This window comes from Lacerta agilis, chromosome 6 (assembly GCF_009819535.1).
Source record: "Lacerta agilis isolate rLacAgi1 chromosome 6, rLacAgi1.pri, whole genome shotgun sequence".
Lineage (NCBI taxonomy): Eukaryota > Metazoa > Chordata > Lepidosauria > Squamata > Lacertidae > Lacerta > Lacerta agilis.
Window position 1 is genome coordinate 91,105,574 of NC_046317.1, and position 20,745 is coordinate 91,126,318.

The window sequence follows — 20,745 nt, forward strand, 5'->3', positions numbered from 1 at the left end:
TTGTTGTTGTTGTTGTTGTTGTTGTTGTTATTCCTGTAGACTGCGATGCCCCATCCAGGAAAGTAATTTCTGCAGGGGGAGAAGCGGAAGGGTTTTGTATCTGAATTGCAGCAGTGGGAAATTCAGTCCTTGAAATGCCCACAGAAGTTCCATTTTCCAGATGGAGAACTGAGGCTGGATGCACCATATATTATACCTACAGAACTACAGAACCACGGGGAGCTTGATCCAGTCATCAGCTGCTTTTCCATGCTTGCCAGAACGATGTGTGGCAGCTGTTAAGGGATTACACCCATTTCACAAATGGGGATCTGAGGCACCTGGGAAAACCCGAGAGGTGGCAGTTTTTGCATATGTCTATCATTATTTACCTCTTAACACCAGAAGTGGCAATGCTCTCTGCAAACGCCTAAAATAATTGCCTCACAAGCCTTGTTCCGGGCATTTTAAATGCTGGATGAGATTTCGGTCATTTACCGAAAGCACATTGTAAGGAGCAAAAATGTCCCATGACTGTGTTCCAGAGACAGAGGTAGCGAAACCTAGTGACGTATGTTGCCCTTTTGAGCTAAGTTGCACTAAGCATAACACGGTACCAAAATTATATTTGTCATTCCATGCTCCACTCACCACTTTATATGATCTTATGCAGTTTGCAGAAGCAAATATTACATGCATGGTTGACCTTAAGATTTGCAAGGAAATGTCTGATCCTCTCCAGATTTTCTCTGACCTTTAGATTAATTATAAAATTATATGAATCAGCTGGCAAAATCTGTGTTATCAACGTATTAAACAGGGGAGGGGAGCATGTGGCCCTCCGCACCTTTCCATCTGGCCCCCATGATTCTGCCCACCCTGCTGCCCTCCCCAGCCCCCCCTCCCCTTTGCACACCATGCCTCTCACTCTCCCTACATCACGTCTGTTCACCTGATGGGAATGCGTTCTTGAACTCTGGTAATGTGCCTGGGTGCAGGATAGAGAGTGCTGTGTGCTTGGAAACCACAGCAGTAAAACTTGCATTCATTGCTCCACCCAATCCCAGCATGTGGCCCCTGGGACGCTGCTGGGAAGAGAATGTGGCCCCCAGACAGAAAAGGATTCCCTGCTCCTGAGAAAAACGAACAAGCCAATGGGAAGCAGAGCAGTGGGCTTTTGGAGGATGTGCTTCAAGTGCAAGAATCAGCAATGGTGGCTAAACAGCCCCGAAAGAATGACGTGGCTTGTCTGCCTTCCTGTTGCAGCTGATTGTGCAGCACCAGTTCCGTGGCATGCAAGGCTGTGCAGAAAACCACAAAGGCGAAAAAGCAAAACTGCCGAACCAGCGTGGGGACCCGGATCCTTTAACCAATGCCGCCATCTGGTGGATCTCAAGCTAAGCCCATTCAAAGGTGACTATGGGGTTGTGGCGCTCATCATGCTTTTAGGCCGAGACAGCTGGTGTTCGTCCACAGACAGCTTTTTCTGGGTCACGTGGCTAGCATGACTAAACCGCTTCTGGCGCAACGGAACACCGTGACGGAAACCAGAGCGCACGGAAACTCTGTTTAATCTTCCCGCCGCAGCGGCACCTATTTATCTACTTGCACTGGCACGCTTTCGAACTGCTAGGTTGGCAGGAGCTGGGACCGAGCGACGGGAGCTCACTCCGTCACGGGGATTCGAACCGCCAACCTTCTGATCGGCAAGCCCAAGAGGCTCAGTGGTTTAGACCACAGTACCACCCGCGTCCCTAAGGGGTAAGGGATTCTTGGATTATTCTCGGATCTTTGCAAATCAGGGAAAGCACCTTCTGTGCCACTATAGATCATCCAGTGCCGGCCACATAGCGACACAGTGCAAGGTAGCTTCCTCAAGCGGGAGAAACTGGGGAGGGATGGAGGGGGGGGAACAGCTGCAAGAGGATGGAGGGCAGAGCGATTTGTGCCTGCTCTCTTGAGGTGAAGGGAAGCACTTGTCCTGTTTGCACCTGTACACGAAGTAGAAGAAGGCATCTGTCTGTCCTTCACCTCAGGCACCAAAAGGTCTTGGGCTGGCCCGGCCCGGCCCAGAGATCAGCTTTCCCCAACCTGGTGCCCTCTAAATGTTTCGGACTACAACTCCCATGTGCCATCCTTTGGAACTCGCGCTTCCCTGAATACTGCAATTCAGCTCTATGGCCACGTAACGCTTACCAATATGCAAATACTGGGGTAAATTGTGCACAGAAGTGCATTACATTAGGAGAAACTGCTCTGCAGAAATAAAGCAAAATTGCTTCTGAATACCAGCTGCTGGAAACCACAGGAGGGGGGAGTCCTCTTGTGACCAGACCTTGCTTGTGGGTTTCTCACAGGTATCTGGTGGACCACTGTGAGAACAGGATGCTGACGAGATGGGTCATTGGCCTGAACCAGCAGGCTCACGTTCTTATGTGAATTTTGGTTTGGGGTTTTGCAAACTGATGTGGAAATGTGCAGAAATGAACTTCAGGTTGGAAAAAAGAGAACTGAAATCGACCAGTTTGCTCCCCCCTCCCTGGTCTCCATCCTGCTTGCGGAGTCTGCTCCTTTCCCCCTTTGCACGTGATGTAGAAATCCTCTTCCATGTGGATTAAGGATCACCCTGTGGATTGCAGCACCATCCACACTGGCGCATGCTACGATTCCTCTGCTGTCTCCCCAGTCTTGCCAACAGGGGCGTCTTACCCACAGAGGCTAGTGGTGCGGGGCACCGTGGCGCCAAGTTCTGGAGGGTGCCAGGGAAGAGGCAGAGGCTGGATGCAGCGCCTCCCACCATCAGCTTGCTGCCCTCGTCTGCCTCCGCCATGCCCTGCCACGCCTGGAGCCTCCTCCCTGCCAGAGGAGCCGCCCTCCAACCCTGCCGGCAGCACCTCCCTTGCCATGCCATGCCCGGAGCCTCTGTCCTGCCGGAGGAGCCGCCCTCCAACTGCTGCTTGCCCGTAGGGAAACGGGGTGGAGGTGGGGGGCGCCAGAGGGATCCTTGCACCATGGGGCCAGATAAGCTTAAGATGGCCCTGCTTGCCAAGCTCACTGGTGTGGGCTGTGGCTTACGGCTGCCCAAAGGGACCTTAAGCAACTGGTCGCAACGTCTGTGCCGAATGCAGGCTCGACACAGGAGTTGGTAACTCGACTGATTTATTTACAAGGCATTATACAACTCCCTGGCCAGGTTCTGAACACAAGCCTGCAGCAGGGTTCTTGTCCATCCAAGGTTAAGAAATGGCAGGAGGAGGAGGATCGTGGAGCCATGTCCAAAGTTAATTCATCGCCTGTCACTGTAACACGAAGTCAAGCGTGACGTTGCCCGACGATCCCTTGCGTTCCTTCGCCTTGATCTTAAGGGGAACTTATTCGCACGGTTCCTTCCCTCTGTTTGGAAATGGGACAAGCGTCCTGACTGCTGCATCGATACGACACAAGCCCTTGCCACCTCTTGAGGTCACGCCGGGCACCGGAAGCTGCAGAAGTCGGCCGATTTGAAGACGCTGTAGACGTTCACCAAGGGGAACATGACGACGGCTCCAAGCAGACCCCCCAGCTGCTCCATCGCTCCGTACCACACGAGGGCGCTCTGGCTGTGGCCGCGAAGGATCACCCCCAGCATCACCTTGACGTAGGCGAGGGTCCCGTTGAAGAGCACCCAGGAGATCACCTGTAGGCACAGAAGCAGCTGTGTTTGAACCTCTGCCATTGCATTCCTTTCTTGGCCCGAAGCCAACAAATTATCAACTTCCCCTTTCATTATTCCATTCAGCACACAGGAGCAGCTGCATTGGAACAAGCTAAACATTAACCTAGTTCAGCAATCTGCTTCCCACTTGGCTAGCCAGATACTTGAGATAAGGGCAATGAAAACATTAGCTTTCCTGTTCAACCCCACCAATCAGCAAATGGTGGTAGAGTGCTCTTAAACCTGGAGGCTCCATCTTGCCATCACCCTACATGCTCACGGCAATCTCAGTTCAAGAGGGCAGTATCAGCAGGCTTGGGGGGGTGGCAAAAATGCAGAGAAGGGAAATCTTTCCAAACCCCAGCGTGGTTTGGATGAACCTCGACCCCTCCAATAAGCACTCAAATGACGACTGAGCATGCTCAGTGGGCATAGAATGCTGATGATGGAGTGGCCATGCATGGGTGGGGGTTGGGAACAGGATGAGTTGCCCTGAAAAAGGGCCTGCCTGGCTGCAACACCATTCCATGCTGCGACATTTTGTTGCAGGCTCCACTTCCCAATGGTCTGTGAGCGAGTGCAACCCACACGTGAGAGGGAGGAATGCGCAGCCCCTACGGAACCCATAAGGTTTGCAGAAGTACAAAACATGTATGGGGCAACCCCCCCTCCAAAACAAAAAAGTCTCAATAAGGAATAGTCATGCTTTCTGCACAATATACTGAGGAACTGGTGGACTGTGGAGGGGGGTTGGGAATGGGAAACTTGGTGAGAGAGATGAAGTGGAGCAGGTAAAATCCTGAAGAGCATCACTCCCCTTTGTCTCAGGTCCCACTTGTCTTGGCTAGTAGCCACCGATAGACCTATCCTCCTGCAGAAAGTGGCCTCATCTTCTTTTAGGACAGGAGAGGAGAAGCTGGAGGGCTTTCTATCTGGCCTTTGGGACTCTCCCCAGGCCCCACCCCTCTCTGTAGGCCCCACCCCCTTTTGGCCTCACCCTGTGCCCTCCTTGAATACTTTTGCTTGGCTGGAATTTGTCCTTGAACTGGCCGAACGCCTACCTCTTGCCTGAACGGAGGATGGAGAAAATTGAATTTTCATATGCCTGAATTTTCATATGCCTGCTGAACAACTGCAAAATCCGCACCCAGTGCCCTGCCCCCCGTTGACCTCAGGCCACACCCACCAATGGTCAGTGGCCCCTGGAAAGCTGCCTGGGGCAGAATGTGGCCCTCGCAGCCAGTGAGCAACCGTTGCAGCCTTTGGGTCCTTGTCAAGACCCATTCTGGGTTAGGAAGTTTGCAAGGCTGCAGGACACCCCACCCCGTCTCTGAGCAACACCCCTCTTGCGAAACGGAGAACGCCAGAGCCTTTGGGGGGGCAAGCTACTTACAATGAGTGCGTCCCCCCACTCCGAGTGGTTTAGGAGCGGGCAGGGGCTCAGGGCGGCCATGCCCATGTTGTAGGCGCCAAAGGCCGTCCCGGTGGCTGCCAGGACACTCAAGAAGGGGAGGGACCTGGGGGGGGGGAGAGAGAGAGAGAGAGCAAAGGAAAGCATCAATCCAAATAGGCAGTGAATTTTGAGCCAAATTGGGGTCAGGATTTCACATTTGATGATGCCTCGAACAGAAATTGGAAGAGATTCAGAGCTCCTTCACACGACCCATTTCTTGAGCATCTTGATTCGCATTCATCCTAATTTGATTGCACAAATCTCAAAGCAGAGGTGAGATTCTATCCTGCACCGATTTCCTCGCAGTGAGGTTATACAACAGCGATTCTTTTTTGTCCTGCATTTGCTTACAAGGTGTTTATTTCTTTAACAACATTTATACACTGTTGGACTGTAAAAAAATAAGCTAACTCTAAGCAGTGGTGGACATTGGGCTTTAAAATTTCAGTAGGGCCTGTGTGGCACCTCACCTTCTCTTGTTCATCAGTGTTGCAGCGCCACCTGCAGTGCCCCCTCAGCTTGGCACCTAATGTGGGCAAACTGGCTGCAATTCCAAAAATCTGCCTTGTTGCAGGATGAGAGGTGGCACCTAATGTTATGTCCAGGAACAGGAAGGGACATATCTGGTTATGCAAATCCTCTGAGTTCTTGTCGTGATATTTAAACAAATAAACCACTCGACTCTGCCTTGGTCAGACGACTCCTGGAATACTGTGTCCAGTTCTGGGCACCACAGTTTAAGAAGGATGTTGACAAGCTGGAAGGTGTGCAGAGGAGGGCGACCGAGATGGTCAGGGGTCTGGAAACCAAGCCTGATGGGTAACAGTTGAAGGAGCTGGGTATGTTTAGCCTGGAAAAGAGGAGACTGAGAGGAGATAGGATAGCCATCTTCAAATATCTCAAGGGCTGTCCCATGGAAGAAGGAGCAAGCTTGTTTTGTACTGCTCGGGGGGGAGGGGTAGGACCCAAACCAATGGCTTTATGTTACAAGAAAGGAGATTCCGACTACAGTCATACCTCGAGTTGCGTACGCTCCGTGTTGCGTACGTTCGACTTACGGACCTCCACAAGCCGGAAGTCCTCCCCGGAGTGCGCATGACGCATGGGTGTGCACAACCATTCTGTGCACTTCGCGGATGCGCAGAAGCGCAAAAATGTGCGAACCTCCGGGTGTCCCCCCCCCCCGGGCGTTTGTGTTAAGCATGCCCGTGTTATGTAGCTCGATCCAGAACGGATCGCGTGCATAACACGGGATACCACTGTAAACATCAGTAAGAATTTTCTGACAGTAAAAGCAGTTGGACGGGGGAACAGTCTCTCTTGGGAAGTTGTGGAATCGCCTTCCTCAGAGGTTTTTAAGCAGAAATTGGATGGCCACCTGTCGTGGATAGAATCATAGAATCATAGAGTTGGAAGAGACCCCAAGGGCCATCCAGTCCAACCCCCTGCCAAGCAGGAAACACCATCAAAGCATTCCTGACAGATGGCTGTCAAGCCTCCGTTCCTCCGTTTAAAGACCTCCAAAGATCTTTGGTTGGGATGCTTTGGTTGGGATTCTTGCATTGCAGGGGGCTGGACTAGATGATTGGGGGGTCCCTTCCAACTCTACAATCCTATGATTCTATGAAATGCAACCTTTCCTCATTGCGAGTTGCATCTTGAGCCTTCTTTAAGGGCGCGGTGGCAAAAGCAAGACATACTCGTGAGGCAGATTCAACCCCAGAGCTCGGAGAACTGCCTTTCAAGAATTCTTGCCAAGGTGGTTGGGTACCTACCTGCTGGGCAGGAATGTAGAGATGCTGCATGCAAGAGGGACAGCCATGGCACCCAGGGTGGTGGAGAGGTGGTAGGCTAAGTTGCTGTAGGGCAAGCAGGAGTAGCTCTGCACCGAGGGCAGGACGCCAAACATCAGGGAGCTGCACCAAGTGATGAGGACATAGATGAAGGCCAACGTGGCCCAGGAGTAGGTGACCTTCTCCAGAGCTCCTTCCTCGTCTTCTTTGGAGGAACTTCCCGCCTTTCCCTCGGCGGGGAAGTTAGTGAACCCTTCTTTCAGCCCCCCATCCGCAGGGATCTTCTGGATGGAGTGGAGGGTGATCTCGCTGGCACAGAGTTTCTGCTCCGAAAGGTCCCACACCCTGGGCAGGCGGTTGAGGAAGAAGAAAGCCACGAGGCAGGAGAACATCAGGCCAGACAGGATGAGGAAGAAGACCAGGCTGGAGAAGTTGGCAGGGGAGTAGCGGGTCTCTAGGCGGAAAGGGGCAGGGTCGCCCGAGCTCATGTTGCCCACGGTGGCGTTCCTGGCATGTGTGTGGTTGCTTGGGATGGCAACCTCGACGCAGCTGGAGATCCCTGCTCCCTGCGCCAGAGCGAAGAGAGCAGGGACCAGCCCGCTGAGACCTTCCCCGATGAAGTAGGAGGTGATGTAACGAGGGTGGAAGCGAGCCATGAAAGGCAGGAAGGTGACGGAGGAAGTGCAGTCCACCAGCGAGAGGCAAAAGGTCAAGACGAAGAAGGCCATGCTGTGCCGAGCCCCGCCGAAATCCGCGGTGTAGTGCCACAGGAAAGCCAGGAGGAAGCAGGCCACGACTCCGGTGGAGACCACGACGCAGATGACGAGGACCTCGCTCAGCAAGCCCGGCTTCCACTTGTGCATGAGGGTGATGAAGAGAGGGCCCACGTTGGCCAGCTGGATGATGATGATGAGATAGGAAGGCAGGTACCAGCCCTCGGGGAGCACGTTCACCAGCACGGGGAGCTCGACCCACACGCCGTTGATGGACATCCAGGATCCGATCCCAAAGATGCAAGCCAGCACGTGGGTGAGCAGAGCCATCTCGCTCCTCGGTGGTGCGCCTGCTGGAGAAGAGAGACAGGTCAGAGGAGGGGTTGCAGTTCCTCCCAGGCAACCATCTGGGAAGGCTTGAAGCTGAAGCCAGGTAAAAAGGTAAAAAGTTAAAGGACCCCTGGATGGTTAAGTCGAGTCAAAGGTGACTATCTGGTTGCAGCACTCATTTTGCTTTCAGGCCGAGGGAGCCGGCATTTGTCCACAGACAGCTTTCCGGGTCATGTGGCCATGCTTCTGGCACAATGGAACACTGTGATGGAAACCAGAGTGCACAGAAATGTCGTTTACCTTCCCGCTACAGTGGTACCTATTTATCTACTTGCACTGGTGTGCTTTCAAACTGCTAGGTTGGCAGGAGCTGGGACAGAGCAACGGGAGCTCACCCCGTTGCGGGGATTCGAACCGCTGACCTTCCGATTGGCAAGCCCAAGAGGCTCAGTGGTTTAGACCACAGCGCCACCCGGGGAACCAGAAAGGGGTGGGCGGGTTGGTGGCAGCCAGAAGTGGCAATGCTTCTCAGTGTCAGCTGCTGGAAACCTCAGGAGGGGAGAGTGCTTTTGTGCTCAGATCCTGGCTTGTGGGTTTCCCACAGGTATCGGGTTGGCCGCCACAAGAACAGGGATAGCTCAGTCGATAGAACAGGAGACTCTTAACCTCTGGGTAGTGGGTTTGAGTCCCATGTTGGTCAAAAGATTCCTGCATTGCACGGGGTTGGGCTAGGAGTGTGGTGGAGTCTCCTTCTTTGGAGGTCTTTAAGCGGAGGCTTGACAGCCATCTGTCAGGAATGCTTTGATGGTGTTTCCTGCTTGGCAGGGGGTTGGACTGGACTGCCCTTGTGGTCTCTTCCAACTCTAGGATTCTGTGATTCTATAGTCCAGCCCACCACATGGTCTGAGGGATGGTGGACCGGCCCATGGCTGAAAAAGGTTGTTGACCCCTGTCTTAGTCCAACACTCTAACCATCACACCACGCTGCCTCCCAGTTCTTATGTGGTGGGGTTTCTCCAGCAAAATCTTCCAAGTTGAATATGGCAGCGAGAATCCTGGCTGGGATTCAGAACACAGGACACCAGTTCTGTGCCCGTGAGCTGCCTGCTTGTGACACCCATCTTTCCCCCCATACAATCCCCCCCGAGAGCGAAGGAATGCCCCAAAGTCCTGTTGCTCCCATGGATCTCCATGCCCTTGCTGCCCAAGGCTGTGAGGGTGGTTGGACTACCAATTTCTTAAAAGAAAGAAAAAATGGAAAAGGATGGACGCAGCTCTCCAATCGCCTCGCGGTCTCCTTGTCTGAGAAACATTGCAGTGCTAAAAACGGCTTAGAAATGTTAATGATTATGCGGTAGAGTGGAATAAAAATGCCTTAAATAAACTCAATCCATCAAAATGGGTTGATAAAGGCCTTAAGAACTTGTGGCCACCTCTACTCTTTCAAGAACCACATAATGCTCGTTCTACCGCTGCAAAATGAGATGTTGAAAACAAGTTTGCTTAAGGTAAACCTCATAAAAAACCAGCAGTTTTTTTTAAAAAAACATATACAGCACATTGCGAAATAAAACAGCACATTCAAATACAAGTCAAATGCTTGGGTAGGCTGGCTCAAATATCTCAAATGTCCTCTTGGCCACCCACCCTCAGACTTTGACTCTCAGCTCTCAGAAACCTGGAAGCGTTGCTCAAGAAAACCACATAGGCTCAGCACCACTCAAAGTGCAGGATGCAGGATTCATCCAAAGACTGTAAGTGGAGCTGCAGAGAACAAGCTTAGCTTAACTCCCCTCTCCCCTACTTTTAAAGAGCTGCGTGGGACCTGTCATTGACATGGTTCTGGCCCCAAGTGAGGTGACTGCGATTGTGTTGGATAGGATTGCTATATGACCCAAACAGTGTCTTCTGGGCGGAATTTGCTGTAATGTCCGAAAAAATCTGGATGTATATGGCAACCTATGTCAGAAGTGTAGATTCTGGTGTATTTCCTTAAGAAGAAGCTCCACAACTTTTGTGTCCGGGTTTACACTTTCTGAAATATAGCAATCCTAGCGTTGGAGAAATTTAAAAAGAGGTTCCTAGACAGGGGGTATCCCTCCCAGAAACCCAGAAGAAAAGGATGCAGACTCCGAGTTAAAAGTTAGGCCTGTATGTGCATTTTGTCCAGTCGTTCAGTTGTGTCCGACTCTTCGTGACCCCATGGACCGGAGCACGCCAGGCACGCCTATCCTCCACTGCCTCCCGCAGTTTGGCCAAATTGATGCTAGTCGCTTCAAGAATACTGTCCAACCATCTCATCCTCTGTCGTCCCCTTCTCCTTGTGCCCTCCATCTTTCCCAACATCAGGGTCTTTTCCAGGGAGTCTTCTCTTCTCAGGAGGTGGCCAAAGTCTTGGAGCCTGAGCTTCAGGATCTAGGATCTGCCCTTCCAGTGAGCACTCAGGGCTGATTTCTTTAAGGATGGATAAGTTTGATCTTCTTGCAGTCCATGGGACTCTCAAGAGTCTCCTCCAGCACCATAATTCAAAAGCATCAATTCTTCAGCAATCAGCCTTCTTTATGGTCCAGCTCTCACTTTCATACATCGCTTCTGGGAAAACCATAGCTTTAACTATATGGACCTTTGTTGGCAAGGTGATGTCTCTGCTTTTTAAGATGCTGTCTAGGTTTGTCTTTGCTTTCCTCCCAAGAAGCAGGCGTCTTTTAATTTCGTGGCTGCTGTCACCATCTGCAGTGATCATGGAGCCTTAAAAAACAAGGAGGAGTCTGCAAGGAACTACTGTACATCCAAATGCAATGGTTTTTAAAAAAATATATTTTCAGATTACACATGCCATTTCCATTCCTCAGTCAAAGGTTCACCGCAGTCTTAATAGCTGCAACCCAATGTCATCGTTCTGAACCAATCAAAGTCACTTGGCCCTTCAGATCAGCCCTCATCATAATATCACATGACATATAACCATTTCCCAGTGGCTTTCTTCAAGACGTTGACTTGTTTTCCTGTTCGGTAAAAGTCTTCCGATGTCCTCTTTCATCAGAACAATTCAAGATTAATTCCAATCGCCATGCCTAGCAGATCCTCTGCATACAATAGGCACGATAAATAAACAGCTTATTATTTTCAGTGTCCTGAGATGGACATTCACTGTTTACAATTCCTAAAAGCAGCTAGTTCGGTACTGTAAAAAGCAGGCACAAGTGCTTTTAGTTTAGCTAGGCCGTAGACTTTTATATGCCTGTTGTCTTTGTCCATGGAGTTTTCTTGGCAGGGATACTGGAGTGGCTTGCCAGTTCCTCCTCCAGGTGGATCACGTTTGGTCCAAACTCTCCACTATGACCTGTCCATCTTGACCTGTCCATAGCTTCCCGGAGTAATTCAAGCCCCTTCGCCACGGCAAGGCAGTGATCCATGAAGGGGACAAGGCAGTGATCCATGAAGGGGACTCTTGAGAGTCCCATGGACTGCAAGAAGATCAAACCTATCCATTCTTAAAGAAATCAGCCCTGAGTGCTCACTAGAAGGACAGATCCTGAAGTTGAGGCTCCAGTACTTTGGCCACCTCATGAGAATAGAAGACTCCCTAGAAAAGACCCTGATGTTGGGAAAGATAGAGGGCACAAGGAGAAGGGGACGACAGAGGATGAGATGGTTGGACAGTGTTCTCGAAGCTACTAACATGAGTTTGGCCAAACTGCGGGAGGCAGTGGAGGATAGGCGTGCCTGGCGTGCTCTGGTCCATGGGGTCACGAAGAGTCGGACATGACTGAACGACTGAACAACAACAACAGGCCGTAGACTAAAAAGAAAACGGATTCGTCAAGATGATAGTTTTATGAAAATATTATTTTCTGCAACACTTCCACAAAATCCACATCTGGTGTGAGGTTGTCTGTTCACATTGGTGCATGTGGTGCTGCATGCTTGGTGACAGGACCAGAGTCCAGCCACCTCTGGTCTCACTGGTCCTGCCCATTGGCCAGCCGCCGCCTCTGCTGCAACGGCAACTTTCCTCTCAGGAGGCAGGACGGAGAATGACTCAGGTGCTCTCCTACTGGTCTCTGGCTGAATAGTGCCCATCTCCCACCTCTAGATCTACCCCCTCCTCGGACAGATCCTGCCATTCCCTGTCATGGTTGGCACCAAGGGGCCCGTGACGTCGAAAAGTGTTTAGCAGGTTCTAACGACAGTACAGCGAAGTCGCCTGCATGATATCAAAGGGCGGGGAGTTCCAAAGATCTGTCACACAGGAGGATCCATTCCTTACAAGTGCAGAACTGAGGACATGCTCGCAGCTGTCACCTGTATGACTGTGTGATATCCCGGACAGTCCTCACCACACCCCTTGTGGAAATGTTACCTGCATATATAAATTTTTGTAGTTTAGTGAGTTGCTTTACTAGGGAGTTTGGGATATGTTAGGTCAAAGGGCACAAAAATCTGCCCTGACTGCCTCGCCCTGCTGCCAATCTTGCTCAGCTGCTTGACTCGCCTGTTATCTCAACGCTTTGTCACCGGGACTGAGATGTGCTGTGCTGGGGCTGACTCTAGCTTAGAATCATAGAATTGTAGAGTTGGAAGGGAAACACCAGGGTCATCTAGTCCAACCCCCTGCAATGCAGGAATCTTTTGCCCAACGTGGGGCTTGAATCCACGACCCTGAGATTAAGAATCTCGTGTTCTACCAACTGAGCTATCCAGCTTCTGGAGTAGGTGAGGGGATTTGCAACCCCTGTTCCCCTTTGGTTGCCACACTATTGGAGCAGGAGGTTTGGCCTGCAGCTGGTCAGAGAGAGCTCTCTCCTTTGGGACAATCATAAAGGACCGTAATATAGCTCAGTTGTCTAGAGCATGGTGCTGGCAATGCCAAGGTTGCAGGTTCGATCCCTGTATGGGACAGCTGGACAAGATGATCCTCAGGGTCCCTTCCAACCCTATGATTCCATGATTTATCTTCTTTGTTACAGGTAGAAGAAGAAGAAGAAGAGTTTGGATTTGATATCCCGCTTTATCACTACCCAAAGGAGTCTCAAAGCGGCTAACATTCTCCTTTCCCTTCCTCCCCCACAACAAACACTCTGTGAGGTGAGTGGGGCTGAGAGACTTCAGAGAAGTGTGACTAGCCCAAGGTCACCCAGCAGCTGCATGTGGAGGAGTGCAGACGCGAACCCGGTTCCCCAGATTACGAGTCTGCCGCTCCTAACCACTACACCAAACTGGCTCTCGGTAGGTAGCCGTGTTGGTCTGCCATAGTCAAAACAAAATATAAAATCAAAAAATCCTTCCAGTAGCACCTTAGAGGCCAGCTAAGTTTGTTCTTGGTATGAGCTTTCGTGTGCATGCACACTTCTTCAGATACACTGAAACAGAAGTCACCAGACCCTTATATATAGTGAGGGAGTGGGGAGGGGTATTACTCAGAAGGGTGGTGGGAATGGGGGATTGGCTGATAGGTGTGGTAAACCTGTTGACGACTGTTAACGACTGCAATTGGTCTTACAGGAAAAAGCAAGGGGTGAGATGGCTATCATGTATAATGAGATAAGAATCCAATGTCTCTATTCAGACCAGGTCTCTCCATGGTTTTAAGTTTACCAGACCTGGTTTGAATTGGATTCTTATCTCATTATACATGACAAAGCTATCTTTAGCCATCTCACCCCTTGCTTTTTCCTGTAAGACCATTTTTTATTTTTTTATTTTGTTTTATCTTCTTTGATTTATCTATAAGAAGAGCCTGGCTGCTAGATGAGGCCAAAGGGGTCCCATGTAGCCCCACATCCTGCTCTCACAGGGGCCAACAAGATGCCAACATTGAGAAGCCAACAGCAACACTTTCCCCTCTTGTGATTTCCAGAAACTGGTGTTCAGAGGCATTTACTGCCTCCCAACACTGTGCACTGACTACACATTCTTCATGGATAATCTCATCTTCCGTGAATCTATCTAACTCAAGAGGGCATAGCTCAGTTGGTAGAGCAGGAGACACTTAATCTCAGGGTCATGGGCTTTAGCTCAACACTGGACTAGAACAGGGGTCGGCAACCTTTGGCCCATGGGCCGGATGCGGCCCACGAAGACCGTTTTACCGGCCCACGAGCCGCCCACAAACCAAGCTGCCTGCTCGGCAAGTCTTCCACACACTGCGCTAAACCAGCACAGCGTGATGCGGGGACTCGCCGAGTGGTGCTGGAAATAGCATCTGTGCATGTGCAGATACCAGAAACCGCATCTGCGCATGTCCAGAGGCCAAAAATTGCTTCTGCGCAGGCACAATTTTCGGCGTCTGGGCATGCGCAGATGCGATTTCCGGCATCGTGCTGCGTCAGTCCGTCCTACGGACGATCTCCGTGGAAGTGGTCCGGCTCATGGCCGGTAAACCTTGCCGACCCCTGGACTAGATGACCCCTGGGGTCCCTTCCAGCTCTATACAATTCTAGGCTTCTAGGCTTCGTCTTGTGGCAGCATCTTCCCGAGCTCTGTACCAATGCTAGCCCGAGTCAGAGTAGACCCACTGAGATTAACAGATGAGCATCTTTTGGGGTTTCTTAAGCTGTGGTTCCTGCATTACGCTATATACAGGTGAAACTCGAAAAATTAGAATATCGTGGAAAAGTCCATTTATGTAAGCAATTGTTTTCATTAGCTATTGGAGTTTAATATATGAGAAAGACTCATGAAATGCAAAGCGAGATATGTCAAGCCTTTGCTTGTTATAATTGTGATGATTATGGCGTACAGCTGATGAAAACCCCCGTTGAAATTGTTAATTTGGGGTTCTCATCAGCTGTACACCATAATCATCACAATTATAACAAATAAAGGCTTGACATATCTTGCTTTGCATGCCATGAGTCTATCTCATATATTACTTTCACCTTTTAAGTTGAATTACTGAAAGAAATGAACCTTTCCACGATATTCTAATTTTTCGAGTTTCACCTGTATAATTTTTATTAGATTTTCTGTTTTACAATTTAAAATGCTCATTTAAACATCCTTAAGATATCAGTGACTTCCCTTCTTCTCTTTCCATGTTCCATTTTGCATGGCATAAATCCCTGCATATTTTACAAAAACCATACCAACCAGAATTCCATTATTACATCCATCAAAACTTATTTACACTGTTGATCTTAATGCTGCCATTTTCAAGTGTTCACAATGTTCCCCCCATGTATTCAATACACGTTTTCCAATCTTCTCTAAACGTATGTTCTTCTCATTCTCTTATTCTATATGTTAAGTCTGCAACCTGTGTAAATTCCATCAGCTTAAATTGCCATTCTTCTTTGGTTGGGACCTCACTCGTTTTCCATTTTTGGGCTAACAAAACACGGACCGCAGTTGTAGCATACATAAATAACCTTTTTTGACACCTGGGAATTTCCATCTGGATTATCCCCAGCAAAAAGGACTCTGGTTTTGGGGGGGGAAGTACTTTTAAACTTTTTTTTTCTCAATTCATTATGGATTATTTCCCAATACACTTTTACCCTTTCACAAGCCCACCACATGTAAAAGAACATTCCCTCAACCTCATTGCATCTCCGGTTCCTGCATTGCTGGGGGTCCTTGGGGGTCACCTCCAGCTCTACGATTCTATCTGCATCAACACAACCATCTGCCCCAGCTGCAACAAAACATGTCTCTCCCTTATCCGTCTCTACAGCCACAGCAGGGGCTGTAACTCTCTGACGGTTTGACGTCACCTACAACAGAGCACTCCTCCATCGCCTCCTGAGACGGACGGATGCCAACATACATCTCTTACTTAGTGCCATTAATTTCTGTGGGTCTACTCCGAGTCGGACTTACCTGGAGGCAAGTCATTGTTTTTAACCATGTGCTAGGCACAAAACGCATACCTGGCTGGGTTAACAGGAGGCATACAGCTTGGTGGAGAAGCCCATGTCTGGATTCCACCTACCTTCAGTGGTGGAAGCAGATCTCCAACTTCACTCCCCCAAGAGAACGAGGGTGACCTCCTTCTCTGCTCTGCCCTCACGGCAGGAAAAGGCTCCCAGGCATCCTGAACCCGATGCCTTTCCTTCTTTATCCCAACCTAACATCACCTGCAAAGGTGCCAAGACCATTTGTGTGCTCAAGACATGGGCCAGGAAATTCTGAGGCTGGTTTCTGCTCAGGCAGGTTCTTAAGAAATCCTTGGGTGTCTTCCAGGAGCTCCGCCTTGAAACTGGAGCCTCAAAAGCCCCAAGAGTGGCCTCCCTCCTCCCCAAAGGCACTATTGATATTTGATGAAGTGGCTAAGCCAGCTCAGCTGGATACGGTATATTATGGCTGCCCGGAGCTATTAATCCCTCTATTCTGCCCAGGCTGATCCACAGAGTGCAGAATGGCAAATTCTGCACTTTGGAACTCCCTGCCCATTGATGCTAGGAAAGGGGTGTCGCTGCACCCCTCTTTGTTGTTGTTGTCGTGTCCGACTCTTCGTGACCCCATGGACCAGAGCACGCCAGGCACGCCTATCCTTCACTGCCTCTCGCAGTTTGGCCAAACTCATGTTAGTAGCTTCGAGAACACTGTCCAACCATCTCATCCTCTGCCGTCCCCTTCTCCTTGTGCCCTCCATCTTTTCCAACATCAGGGTCTTTTCTAGGGAGTCTTCTCTTCTCATGAGGTGGCCAAAGTACTGGAGCCTCAACTTCAGGATCTGTCCTTCTAGTGAGCACTCAGGGCTGATTTCTTTGAGAATGGATAGGTTTGATCTTCTTGCAGTCCATGGGACTCTCAAGAGTCTCCTCCAGCACCAGAATTCAAAAGCATAAATTATTTGGCAATCAGCCTTCTTTATGGTCCAGCTCTCACTTCCGTACATTACTACTGGGAAAACCATAGCTTTAACTATACGGACCTTTGTCGGCAAGGTGATGTCTTTGCTTTTTAAGATGCTGTCTAGGTTTGTCATTGCTTTTCTCCCAAGAAGCAGGCGTCTTCTAATTTCGTGACTGCTGTCACCATCTGCAGTGATCATGGAACCCAAGAAAGTGAAATCTCTCACTGCCTCCATTTCTCTCACCCCTCCTTGGCACCTGCCAAAGAGCTTTCTGCTCGAGCAAACCCACCCACCCATGTCACGTTTATTCTGTTTTAATCGGTTAATTTAGCTTATAATTTACATTCCCCCCCCCTATTTTTTTGAAACTTTGTTCATTTCGATGCATGTTTTATGTTCTTTGGGGTGTTTTACTCACAGTAGACCCACAGGAATTAATTGCATTAAGTAGGTTGTAGCACCCTTGGAAGGGAGAAAGCCCCCCAAAGGACATCTAGTCCACCCCCTGCATTGCAGGAATCACAGCTAAATGAACATGACTAAGTTAAGCCCAGTAATTTCAGCGGGTCTACTCTGAGTAAGTCAGCAGGGTGCAGTGTGTCAGACTAGGACCTGGAGGAGACCAGGGTTCAAATCGCCTTGCTTAGTCATGAAACTCGCTGGGTCATCTTGGGCCAGTCACTGCCTCAGTCTTAAGCCTAACCTACCTCACAGGGTTGTTGTGGGGGTCAAATGAGGAGGAAGGAGAACGGCAGACACTAACTTGAGCTCCTTGGAGAAAAGGCGGGGTGGAAATGCAATACAATGAATACATAAATCTTAGTTGACTGTCACCCTTTGCAAAACACTTTGAAGTTTCATTTGCAACTAAGTTTGTTATTCCTTTCGTGTGCATGCATACTTCTAAAGACTGCAAAAACAAAAGACTGTAAGTGTAGATTAAAAGCAAACAGACATTATAGTACATGTAGAGGCTCCACATTTGCTAGTTCCACTCGCCAACCTCTGCCCCCCCCATCAGACCTTCCCATTTCCCCCCCAAAAAACAACTCCTATGTTTCTTTTCCACCTTCCCAATCTTGTTTCTGAAGCTGCCGCCTCTCTTCCATTCTGCACACTCCTAACCCCAACAGCGGGTGGCGCTGTGGGTTAAACCACAGAGCCTAGGGCTTGCCCGATCAGAAGGTCGGCGGTTCGAATCCCTGCGATGGGGTGAGCTCCCGTTGCTCTGTCCCTGCTCCTGCCCACCTAGTAGTTCAAAGCGGTCAAAGTGCAAGTAGATAAATAGGTACCACTCCGGCGGGAAGGTAAACGGCGATTCCATGCACTGCTCTGGTTCGCCGGAAGCGGCTTAGTCATGCTGGCCACATGACCTGGAAGTTGTATGCCAGCTCCCTCGACCAATAAAGCGAGATGAGCGCAGCAACCCCAGAGTCGGACACGACTGGACCTAATGGTCAGGGGTCCCTTTACCTTTAACCCCAACAAACATGGCTGGTGACCAGGAATTATGGGAGCTGTAGTTCAGCAACACCTGGAAGGCCACAGGTGAGCTGCCTCTATTTTGAAGCTTTGTAGGTTTCAGTGGAGTTAACCACATAGCAATCTTTCTCAATGAAACCTGTGGTTGTTGTTTTTTTAAGTACTTGAATTACGACTGCGCCATGCCCTATTAATTATTTTGAAAAGTGTTCTAGGGCTATAGGAAGAAAATTCAGATCCTATATCCACCTACATGGGAGCAAGTCTCACTGAGCTCGGGGGGGGGGGAATTCCTTCCGAGTAAGCATGTTCAGAGTTGCACCGCAAGGCAGGTAGGTCTCTGCCCTGAGGGGGATGCACTCCAAAAAGGCAAGGAGGAAACAAAAGGAGGAAATTCAATCCAAGAATTTTGCCTTCAGTCCTGCACCCACTTACCTGGAACAAAAAAGCACTGAAGTCAACGGGACCGTTTCACAACTTGTGTGCATCGGGTTGTGCTGCAATGTCAATCTTAGCCCAGTCATTGTGTCTCACCCTAACCTACCTCGCAGGGTCGCCGTGAGGACAAAATGTGAGAGCTTCTTGTATGGCTACCCTGAGTTCCTTGTGGGAAGGACAACAGACTAATGTGATAAGTAAGATTTTAAGGGTTGTTCTGGAGAAAGGGGCTGGCTTCTAATCTCTGTTCAGTCATAAGGCTGATGAAGAAGAAGAAGAGGAGGAGTTTGGATTTGATATCCCGCTTTATCACTACCCGAAGGAGTCTCAAAGCGGCTCACATTCTCCTTTCCCTTCCTCCCCCACAACAAACACTCTGTGAGGTGAGTGGGGCTGAGAGACTTCAGAGAAGTGTGACTAGCCCAAAGGTCACCCAGCAGCTGCATGTGGAGGAGGGGAGACACAAACCCAGTTCACCAGATTACAAGTCTACCGCTCTTAACCACTACACCACACTGGCTCTGGGGCCACTTAATATCTCTCCATCTGGCCTACTTTAAAGGATTGGTGTTCCTCCTCCTCCTGCTGCTGTTGCTGCTATGAGGAACCTCCCAAAACTCTTTGAAACAATGGTAGGGTTTAATTCCAAATGAGAGTCATCAGGCACGTGTCTAACCAATATTTTCATTGCTGCTGACTCACCCTTTGCACAAAGAATTAAACCTCTGTTTCTCTCTTCCCGGGAACAGGTGGGCAATATCCTTCAAGCAGACAACCAAGAATGTGTGGCAGAAAGCAGGGAGGGGAAGAGGGAGGAATGAAAGAATTTTAGCCTAAGCCAAGGTTCCCTCTCTTTAAACTCCATCCCTGATTTCCCCAGCTCCCATCCAGCAACTCTTCACAATTAAGGCTGCAATCCTAATTTAATTTACACTTTGGAACTTCCTGCCTATTGATATCAGGCAGGCACCTTCGCTGTGCTCTTTTTGGCACCTGCAAAAAACACTTTTGCCTAGACAAGCCCAGGCATTTAGAAAATTGGTGTGAGTTTTGATTGGTTCCTTATCTGTTGTTTTGAAAGCCTTTAATTATTGCTGTTAACTTTTCTTGTTGATGATTTTATCGTTATACCCTTTTTTTTGTAAATGGCTTTGAGGTTGCTGTTGTTACACTCAAGTGGTGTATAAATTTTATGATATAAAAATAACCACTTACCTGGAATCCAGTTACAGGTAGGTAGCCGTGTTGGTCTGCCATAGTCAAAACAAAATAAAATAAAAAATTCCTTCCAGTAGCACTTTAGAGACCAACTAAGTTTGTTCTTGGGAGAAAAGCAATGACAAACCTAGACAGCATCTTAAAAAGCAAAGACATCACCTTGCCGACAAAAGTCCGTATAGTTAAAGCTATGGTTTTCCCAGTAGTAATGTATGGAAGTGAGAGCTGGACCATAAAGAAGGCTGATCGCCGTAGAATTGATGCTTTTGAATTATGGTGCTGGAGGAGACTCTTGAGAGTCCCGTGGACTGCAAGAAGATCAAACCTATCCATTCTCAAAGAAATCAGCCCTGAGTACTCACTAGAAGGACAGATCCTGAAGTTGAGGCTCCAGTACTTTGGCCACCTCATGAGAAGAGAAGAATCCCTAGAAAAGACCCTGATGTTGGGAAAGGTGGAGGGCACAAGGAGGAGGGGACGACAGAGGATGAGATGGTTGGACAGTGTTCTTGAAGCTACTAACATGAGTTTGGCCAAACTGCGAGAGGCAGTGAAGGATAGGCGTGCCTGGCGTACTCTGGTCCATGGGGTCACGAAGGGTCGGACACGACTGAACGACTGAACAACAACAAGTTTGTTCTTGGTATGAGCTTTCGTGTGCATGCACACTAAGTGCATGCACATGAAAGCTCATACCAAGAACAAACTCATTTTTACCTGGGAGTAAGCCCCACTCGAGGGACCCAGGTGGCACTGTGGGTTAAACCACAGATTCTAGGGCTTGCTGATCAGAAGGTCGGCGGTTTGAATCCCTGACACGGGGTGAGCTCCCGTTGCTCTGTCCC

The 20,745-nt window shown here is 49.5% G+C and overlaps 1 protein-coding gene across 1 annotated transcript; it reads right to left on the reverse strand.

The window, feature by feature from the left end:
* Positions 1-3,129: 3,129 nt before the first annotated feature.
* Positions 3,130-16,068, reverse strand: SLC52A3 (solute carrier family 52 member 3). Its single transcript, XM_033153816.1, has 4 exons — positions 15,896-16,068; positions 6,902-7,985; positions 5,067-5,190; positions 3,130-3,655 (listed from the first exon to the last, which is right to left on the reverse strand). The coding sequence occupies exons 2-4, from the start codon at positions 7,960-7,962 to the stop codon at positions 3,443-3,445; spliced, it is 1,398 nt and encodes a 465-aa protein (XP_033009707.1). The 5' UTR covers positions 7,963-7,985; positions 15,896-16,068; the 3' UTR covers positions 3,130-3,442.
* Between the last annotated feature and the right edge of the window lie 4,677 nt (positions 16,069-20,745).